Source organism: Canis lupus, chromosome 3, assembly GCF_048164855.1.
Source record: "Canis lupus baileyi chromosome 3, mCanLup2.hap1, whole genome shotgun sequence".
In the NCBI taxonomy this organism is placed as follows: Eukaryota; Metazoa; Chordata; class Mammalia; order Carnivora; family Canidae; genus Canis; species Canis lupus.
In genome coordinates, this window is record NC_132840.1 from 20,778,275 (window position 1) to 20,787,667 (window position 9,393).

General features: G+C 59.9%; 1 protein-coding gene across 3 annotated transcripts; it reads right to left on the bottom strand.

The window, feature by feature from the left end:
• Positions 1 to 116: 116 nt before the first annotated feature.
• On the bottom strand, positions 117 to 9,048 carry TAF1C (TATA-box binding protein associated factor, RNA polymerase I subunit C). Of its 3 annotated transcripts, XM_072819461.1 has the most exons (15): positions 8,928 to 9,048; positions 6,815 to 6,941; positions 5,429 to 5,510; positions 5,149 to 5,246; positions 4,987 to 5,076; positions 4,820 to 4,893; positions 3,990 to 4,228; positions 3,730 to 3,846; positions 3,525 to 3,642; positions 3,371 to 3,442; positions 3,057 to 3,192; positions 2,781 to 2,924; positions 1,864 to 2,038; positions 1,654 to 1,791; positions 117 to 1,557 (listed from the first exon to the last, which is right to left on the bottom strand). In XM_072819461.1, exons 2-15 carry the CDS (start codon positions 6,938 to 6,940, stop codon positions 596 to 598), a joined length of 2,571 nt encoding a protein of 856 aa, XP_072675562.1. In that variant the 5' UTR covers position 6,941; positions 8,928 to 9,048; the 3' UTR covers positions 117 to 595. The 3 variants fall into 3 exon arrangements, with proteins under 3 accessions (XP_072675562.1, XP_072675563.1, XP_072675564.1); XM_072819462.1 differs by lacking the exons at positions 4,820 to 4,893; positions 5,429 to 5,510; positions 6,815 to 6,941; positions 8,928 to 9,048 and having other exon boundaries at positions 5,149 to 5,191; XM_072819463.1 differs by lacking the exons at positions 4,987 to 5,076; positions 5,149 to 5,246; positions 5,429 to 5,510; positions 6,815 to 6,941; positions 8,928 to 9,048 and having other exon boundaries at positions 4,809 to 4,833.
• Positions 9,049 to 9,393: the final 345 nt, after the last annotated feature.

Consider the following 9,393-nt stretch of genomic DNA (forward strand, 5'->3'; position numbering starts at 1 on the left):
AGGGGAGCAAAATCTTCCACTGAGTGAAAGGCTTCCGAGGACGTGAATGTAGGCGGTACACATCCCAGGCCATGTGAGGGGACACTGCTGGTCTCAGAAACTGGATCACTCTAAACCATGCTCAGCTGCCAGCTTTATTCAATCCCTAAATGTGGGTCCAGAGTGCTTCCCTCTACAAAACATCAGATCCTGGTAGAAACTGCTGAACAAAAACTAAGCAGCAGCAGCAGCTGCAGACTCCAGGTGAGGAGGTGGCGCCGTCACCCCAACACCAACGGGGGACTCAGGAGGCCCCCGCTCCCCTGCAGCGGCTTGACTGGTGCCCCTGCTTTGAAGCATAACACTGCCTCTTGGAGGGAATCCCAAAGACACTGACTTTCAGGACAGGGTCACCAGGGCCTTTCAACATGCCTTTTGGAATGATTTTCTAGCAAAAGCATAAACAGGAGAAACCACCATTCTGTTGTCCCCCCGACTCCAGAAGCAGAAAGGCCTGCAGCATGTTCTCTGCACCTCCCAGCTTCTAGCTGTGCAAGGCACCACTGGTCCAGGATGAAGGGCTCTCCGAAGGTGGGGGAGCAGCTCTCCTGGGCTCTCAGAAGCCCATGCGGGGCTTCTTCCGGTGTCGTTGAGAGCCGGAGAGGACAGGTGTCTGTTGCCTGGAGGGGGTGGCCTGGAAGCTGGAGGTCTGGGAAGACGGGAGAGCCGCACCTCTAGGGGGGTTCCTTCGTGGTGGCAGCTGGGTCGCACCACCCTGCAGGGTCTGCTGCCAGGAGGGCGTGGCAGTCTGGGAGAGGGATGAGGAGACCTCTCCTGGGGCATCCCCTTGGACTGGCAGCTTGGCCATATAGTCCCGGAGGGTCTGCTGCCGCTCTGAGGGGACACCCTGAGCCCACAGCTCCTGAGTCAACTCCTGGGAGGGTGGGGTCACCAGGGGTTGTGGCCTGGCCTCAGATGACGTCCGGTCTGGGCTGTGAGGGGGGCTGGTGGCATCTGAGAGGTCCAGGCGGCCACTGAGTGAGGAGAAAGTATTGGACAGCTGAGTCCGGCGCTTGTGCCGCTTAGGTGGTTTTCTGGGCCCGGAGCTCCTGCCCTGCTGCTTCTCCCACCAGGCAGCCACCTGGCCTTCCCAGGCTGCCTCCAAACGTGCACTAAGCTCATTCTCAGGGCCTGGCTCAGGGGCGGGGGGCGGCTCCGCAGAGGGGAGTGAGCCCAGGTCCCTCTGCTGTAGCAACCGTCCTTCAGCCATGGCTGCTCGGAGACCCTCTGGCACTTTCTGCTCCACCTTGCTTGGTTCCACCTGGGTGAGCAGACAGCGGTTGGAAAAAGTGGGTGCTGCCCACACAGGCGGAGTCGGGGGTACCTCCAGCAGGGTCTTTAGCCACCGGCTGCAGCAGGCAGTGGCTTGGGGAGTCCAGGAAGCTGTGGGTGCACGGGAGTGATGCCTGGGTTCTGCCTGGAGACGGAGGCGCTGGTAGAAAACATCCCCAGCCGCAGAGAGTTGGAAGAGTGACAGGACTGGCTCAGAAGCCGAGGACGGGATGGTGGCGGCCAGGCCTGGAGACAGGAGGGACAGTGACGCCAGGGCCTGGGGCGGGTGAAACCCCCCCTAGGGCGAAGCCCCCCCTGGACCCGTTCCCCACCCCGGCGCACCTATGGTTGGTGCTTTCAGACGCTCCTGCAGCCGCCACTGACTCCTGGGCTCCAGCAGGGGGAATGCGGAGAGGGAGTCGCTACTGGAAGGGAGAGACTGGGGGGGCCCCGCCAGCCGGGGTACAGACGCCCCCTCTCCTGGAGGAAGGACACATGGCTGAGGCCCTGCCCACCCTCCCACACACTTGCCACCTGTGCCCCGAGCCTTACCTGCAAGGTGCAGCAGCTGCAGGTGCCCGCCCTGGCCCCCCAGGAGCAGTGGCTGTGGGTGCCCGGGGCGCGGTGGCGGCTGCAGCTGGGCCCACAGAGGAGCAGAGGGGAGGCCGTGGTCCCACTTCAGCATGGGCACCAGGGGGAGGCGCTCGTCCACCAGGTAGAGCGAGAACTGGAGACCCATAGGAGACAAGACATGGGGCGGGGGGGTGTGACCCAGGGGGGCCATGACCGAGGAGGGGAGGGATGTAATGGGAGAGGTAGGGGGACAGGATGGGTGGGGGGGATGTGATGGGGAAGTGGGGGGATGGGATGGTGAGGAGAATGTGATAGAGATGTGGGGGGGCAAGGCTAGATGAAGGGCTACAGTGGGGGTGAGTGGGGTTTCGTAGGGGTAGGCTATGACCCAGGGGGGCTGTGACCGAGGTGGGAGGTGGGGGGAGATGGTGATGGAAGGGGGCGTGACCAAGGCACAAGTAAAGTGTCTGATGGGACAAGCTGCTCTGCGTGGCCTTTACAGGGCCCTGTGTGGCTCCCAAGAGGAGTTCAAGTCCCAGAGCTGTCCCAGCACCGCAACCACCCTCACATCTGTTCTGTCCTGTGTAGGCACCCCACAGGAGCCACTGCCCTGGTGCATTGCTGGGAGCGGCCCTCAGGAGAGGCGCAGAGCAGTCTTGTCATACAGAGACCACCTGGCCTTCCCCAAACCCGCCCAACCCCGGAACCTGTGCTTGACACACACAGGCTAACACCCCAGGGCTCAGGGGGATGGGAGGCAGACCCTCAGACCTCTTCTTTTCCTGAACACACAGGGAAACTGCCCCACTTTGCACACATGCTCCCCTGACACCCCATGTCTCAGCTGTCCCATCTGACGCAGCGCACAGGGAAAGGAGGGAGAAGGCACCACTCACCTGGGTACAGATGAGATGGACCGTGGGAAGCAGAGGCTCAGGGCCGCACTTCCCCAGGTACTGGGTCAGCAGGACACGTTCCCCTTTCTGGCATGATGCTTCCGCTCCCCCACGGAATAGCAGCAGGCCACATCCGGGTGGGCCCTGGGGGAGAAACCTAGGTCAGCCCTCCCACAGCCTGGAGCTATGGCAGGATCCCTGCCTCCCCCGACCAGGCCTTCCCCCATGCATCTGCTCTGTCCCACTGCTAGGCCTGTAATGGTCCCCTCTGCTCACCTTAGTGTCAATCATTTTCACTCCCGTGCGGTCACCCACGGTCAGCACCCGGGGATGAGCAGTGAAGTCTGCCCAACGCCAGGGAGAGGGGTCCCAGAACACAAGGGTCTCGGGGTCCTTGTAGACTTGCTGCAGCCTTGGGGAGACAGGCCAGTCATGGGTGAGGAGATGGGCTGATGTTGGTGGGGGAGGCCGTGGGGGACACAAGGATGACCTGACCCAGCATGCAGGACATGCTGTACAGGGAGCACGGGCTGTGGTTCTAGGGTAGCTGTTTACAGCGGTGGAGGATTTTCACAGGTAAGGGACATTACCCATCCTGGGGAGTCCACAGACAGACGGCTCCAGAACGGCTGCAGACAGCCAGCTCCCCAGGCAGGTGAGGGCTGCAGGGCACAAGCAGGGTCAGCTGACCTGCCCCTTACCCACACCCATCTCCGTGCAGACCAGCCCGACTGAGCCCCTCACCTGAGGCTGATCCCTGAGGCCCCCTTCCCGACCTGCAGCACCTGGAGAGGGGCGGGGTGTCCCTGCTTACTGACCTTCCACAGGGCACAGTGGTAGTCAGAGCGGACAGCCAGCAGGGCTGAGGGATAGAGAGAGGCAGGGCCAGTTAGGCGGCAGACCAGTCAGGGACGGAGGCAGAGGGGAGGGAAGTATCCAAGGGACTCACATTCCCCTTGCACAGTGCAGGTCACCACCTGCCGGACAGGTCCTCGAAGCTGGATGTGGCCAGGGTCCCCAAGAGCCTGAGGGTCACCATCTGGGGTCAGATTGACCTCTTGGAAATCTGGCCCTCTGGCTAAGGATAAGCATATGAGCTCTGGTCACTCCCAAGTCCCCCGACATCATGCCATTCTCCTGGACCACGCCGAGAGCACCTCTTCCACCAGAGAGCCTCCTCCACCCCCTCCTGCCCCTGAGAAAGGATACAGAGCTTGTCTAGAGCACCTCCCGCCGGGTAGACCAACTGTCCAACCTGGGGCGTCTTGCCGGGCACCCAGGCCAGAGCGCCCCCCGTGAACGCATCATCCAGAAGCAGCTGCTCCCACCGCATAGCCAGCTCCTCATGCAGCAGCTCTCCCAGAAGGCTGGCCACTGACTTGCCCAGGACAGGGCCCCCAAGGATGGAGAATCGGCGCTGTCGGAAGCTGAGGAAAGCCCAGGGACAGCTGGGAATGAGAGAATAGCAGGAGATCAGGCTGTGGTGGTGAGAGAGAGAACAAGGTCCCATCCCAGGAGAGACCCAACCAGTAGATGCATTTTTTTTTTTTTTTTTTAATCAACTTAGAGTGTCTTCCATTGGGAAATAATTCTTCCCTACTCCCCAGCTGCAATGGCACTCCCATGTCACCTCTGGCCACAGTGATTGGCTCATGGAGGAGCCAAATACCCAGGCCAAGCCAACCACACCCTTCCCAGGACTTCTGCTGCTGCGTCAGGAAAAACACTGGCTTTTTCCTTGAAATCGTAAACCAGCTTCCTGCCACTTAGAAACAATCTGCCCAGGAATTAAGCCAAGCAAATTAGAAAATAAAGAGATACACCCTATTAACAATATTTGAACAGCTAGATGCAGTCACGCCGGCAGTTCATCAATTCCCTCTTCCACTTAGAGCTGGAGTTTGGTATAAGGAACCATGGCTCCTGACCACATGGGGGAGGGGAAACAACTGTGAGGGGAGCCTGGATTGGTGCCCCAGCTGCTTCCACATCACCCCAGCTAGGCCTGCCCAGACCGTCCTTTCTCACTAGCCACTTGCCCCCAGGGCTGGTGTCCACCGAGGTCCTGGAGTAGCCTCTTCACACTGACCACTGTCTTCTTCTTAGAACGACTCTGTGTGGAAAGGCCTTGTCAAGCTCGCACACCCAAGGTTACCCCGACAAGAAGTAGGGAACCCCCTCTCCGGGCTGGACAGGTGTCACTCACCCCTGCTCCCTCCAGTTTGAAATTCTCCAGCATCAGCTTCCCCAGGGGTGCAAAGGCTATGTCCCCATGGTCCCACAGGAACCGACTGAGCTGCAAGGGAGGAGGCCAGGTCACTTGGGAGGGCCCCAGCTGCACAACACCACCCACTATGTGTCTACTCACCTGTTCGGTAACATCCAGCACTGCCTGGGGCTTCCTTCGGAATGAGAAGCCTCCCCGGAAAAGCAGGTCCTGGGCAGTCACCCCAGGGTCCCAGGGATCTGAGGGAAAAGTTGAGGCCAGGAAAGGGGTCTGACTTGAGTGGAAAGGGCCCAGAAGTGGGGCCAGATGTCCCAGATGACAGGAGGTCACCAGCAGGGAAGAAGGACTTTGGGTGAGAGGTGGGGGACAGAGTGACATGGGGAACAGCTTGGAAGGGAGCCCCAGGGACCAAGATGCTTACCAGGACCAGGAGGCAGCAAAGGAAGAGGCCCCGGGGTCTCTGGCTCCCAGAGTAGGCCCGTGGCCAAGCGCGGCACCCCGTTCTGAAGAAACACAGACAGAAACATAGTGAACATACAGTCCTAGGCCAGGCGCAGGCATGTGTCTTTTTAAAATTATTTATTTCTTAAAGATTTTTGTTTACATTCATTCAATCATAAGAGACACACAGAGAGAGGCAGAGACACAGGGAGAGGGATAAACATGCTCCATGCAGGGAGCCTGACACGGGACTTGATCCCGGGTCTCCAGGATCACACCCTGGGCTGAAGGTGGCACTAGACTGCTGAGCCACCCAGGCTACCCTTTATTTTTAAATTTTTATCTTAAGTAGGCTCCACATATAATGTGGGGCTTAAACTCATGACCCTGAGATCAAGAGTTATATGCTAATACCACTGAGCCAGCCAGGTATCTCACATTTACTTTTAATCTGTAAGAATGTATCTTATCAACTCATTGGTACAAGTCATGCCACTTTGAAGCACTAGAGGCAAGGGGAGGCTCACCCCAGGAAACAGCTGGTTAAGAAGAGGGCTGGGAGCCTGGGACTAGTCCCGGCTTCCAACCTGCAGGCCCCGCCCCATGCCATCACCGGCTGCCCCAAGTGCCGCCTGATTCTCCCTTCTACTCAGGAGACCTGACTTACTCAGGGCACCCAAAGGCCACTCCACTCCCCAGTGCGGGGCTGGCCTAAGATAACTCAGCCTCAAAACTTGCAATCACTGGCAAGCTGGGCTCCCAGAGGGGACCAATTGGACATTAAGCCCTTCCTTGTCGGGGGACCCCACCTCACCCCTGGAATAATCCCAAGCCTGTCTCCAAGTGGGAGCCAGATGGTTTAGGCTTCCAGGGAAAGCACCTTGTCCTTCCTGTCCCAGGAGGCCTCTCCTCCCCTCCCATACCCTGCCTTCTCTCCCGGCTTCATGCCTATTGCGCTATTTGAGCATCCTCTGGGTTTCACGCAGAGCTCTTATCACACAGGGTGAGGATTTTATCCTTTGGTCACTTGTCTCATGGGACCTAACCCTAAGTTCCACAGTGCAGGGGATGCCTCCGACATAGTCACCCTGGATTCCCAGGCCTAAAAAGGCCCCCTGTACACTGTAGGGGCTGATCAGTGAGCATCTGCTGAGCAAAGGCAGGAAAGGAAGACTGAAGGAGAGGTGCTCCTGTGCTCAGGAAACTTTCTGCGGAGAGCAGGGTATCCCCTGCAAATGCAAGTGGCTCAACCTATGTCTTGGCATAGTGCCTATGTCACCCCACCCTGGCTCCTGATAATGGGTGTGAGTGCTGGAGAGGAGGGCCGGTGAAGGGGCCCTGCCAAGGCTCTCTGTGCCGTCCTCACCTGAGAGTTCTCGGGCAGGGTCAGTGCGTCTCTCCAGCTACACATGAAGGACATGTCAGGGACATTACTCAGACCAAGGGGACCAGTCATAAACAGTGTGGGGTGGAGAGAGCTAGGGAAATCCATCCTGGAAAACAAGAAGCACACGTCATGCCTTCGTAGAGACAAGAATCTGATCATGCCCTCCAGGGTTCCTGGGAGAATGGCAAATACCCTAACAAGAGCATATTTCATTTCAGGAGGTAGATAATAAGCAACAAATAAATATGCAGCTTACTACCAGATATGAACAAGTGCTATATTAATGTCCATGAGGCACGGGATGGTGATGGGCAATGGCAGCCAGGGAAAGCCTTGCTCATTAGGGAGCATTTGAAGCCTGAACCCAATGAGGAACAGAACCATGCAGATGACTGAGAGGTGGGTTCCTGGAAGAGTGAATGGCAAGTGCAAAAATCCTGGGGCAGGGAAGTATGTGAAAAACAGCTAGGAGGCCACAGAATGAACAAGGTGGAGAATGGGAGGGGAAGAAGTCAGCCAGGCAGCAATGGGGCAGCTTCCTAGCTCTCCTGTGCTACAATCACACATTGTAGACTATGCACCCTACACCCCAGGCTGCATTCCCAAGACCAACTCAAGTTCCCCCAAAGCCAGGACAGAATCTTATTCATAGGTCTTCCCACTGTCAAGTACGGTACTTTGCAGAAAATACAATTGACCTTGCGCTGAATAATAATAAGTTTATGTCAAAGGGGAAAAAAATTTAAAAATAAATTTATGTCAAAGGGTTTTGCCAAACGCCAATTGCTCTAGAAAAATAAGCAGCCATACCATCCCTTTTATTTTTTTTAAAGATTTATTTATTCATGAAAGACAGAGAGAGAGAGAGAGAGAGAGGGAGGCAGAGACACAGGCAGAGGGAGAAGCAGGCCCCACGCAGGGAGCCCGACGTGGGACTTGGTCCCGGGTCTCCAGGGTCACGCCCTGGGCCGAAGGCGACGCTAAACCGCTGAGCCACCCGGGCTGCCCTCCCTTTTGTTTTATTAACCACAAGAATAACAGTTCGCTTTACTGAACACAGGCACCTGCCAGGCTCGGGCTACATGTCCATTCTCCTGGTGCCCCATCTTGGGGTTCAGGAGACTGAGGCTCAGCCAAGACAGCAAGCACCCCAGGGCCACCAAGCGTGAGCCCCCGTGCCATTCCCGGTCCAAGTGCTGAACCCGTCTGCCCTCCCGCATCCACAGCAGACACGAGCTTTCGTCTCGGTCCACAAAAATCTTCCCCCGCGCTCTTCGCTGGTCCAGAGCGCCCGCCACGCCGTCAGGGCTGCTGAACCCTCCCCAAACGCACGAGCAAGCGCGCGCGGCCCGGCGCGGCAGCCTCCCCGTCGCGCGGTCTCGGCCTGGCCTGGCCTGGCGGGCGGGCCTGCCCTCCGCTCTGCTCGCAGACTCGGGGCTCTCCTCCCGGGGCACGGTCGCAGCCGACGGCTTTCGGAGTTGGTGGTGCCGCGCTCCCGCCCTCACGCGCCGTGCTCCGGCAGAGCAGCAGAGGGCGGCAGCACGCATCAGGGGAGCGCTCGGAGGAGCCTCGGGCAAGACGCCGGGCCGGTGGGCAGGGCCGAGCGCCACCCTCGCGGCGGAGGCCGCGTCCCTCCCGCCCCCCGGCTGCGCTCCCCGCCTCGAGGAAGCCAGCGCCCTCCCCCCGCTTGGCGGGCAGCAAGCCTCGGCCCAGCTCCCGCACCCTCGCCCAGGGCCCGCGCTGCCACGTGTGCCAGGGCCGGCGAGGCCGACACCCTCGTGCTGGGACCTGCTCCGGGGCCGCCGCGGGGCCTCGCTCTGTGCTCCCGCGGCCCGCAGACAGCGAGGGAACAGGCGCAGCAGCGAGCGCCCCCGGGACCCGGGACCCGGGACCTCGGACGGCGGCGGGGCGGGGTGGGGGGGGTCTCCGGGCTTGGCCTCCGCGCCGACCGCTGCGGCCACGCTCCGCCCCTGCGCGGCCCCGCCCCGGGGGAGGGGAGCCGACCACCCAGTCGCACAGCGTGGGGGCCGCGGACGCGCGCGCAGGCCCAGCCCGGAGACCCCCCCGCCGTCCCGGCGGCGCGCGCTCTTACGTGGCCCGGGCCCGCTGCGCTCCTCGGGGACCTGCACCTCGCCGCGCCCGCGAGCCGCGAAGGAGCCCGCGATGGGACGGCGCCTCCGCCGCAATTAACGGTCTTCCGGGCCGTGCCGGAAGTGCTCCCTCCAAGGCAGGAAGTCCCGCCTCCCAGCCCGGCCTCCTCGGGCTCCCTAGAGCGCCACCGCCCGGGTGGAGGGGGAATGGGCGTGGAGGCGGCGCCCTGGTCGGTGAAGTATACAGTCTCAAGGGCCCATAGTGAAGGCCAGATTGACGCGGGTTCGAATCCCATCTCTGTCTAACTTCCTAGATCACAGGCTTCTTATTGAGCGCTTAAAAAAAATTTTTTTTAATCTATTTTCTCATGAGAGACACACACAGAGAGGCAGAGACATAGGCAGAGGGGGAAGCAGGCTCCCTGCGGGGAGGCCGATGCGGGACTCCATCCCAGGACCCCCCAGGAC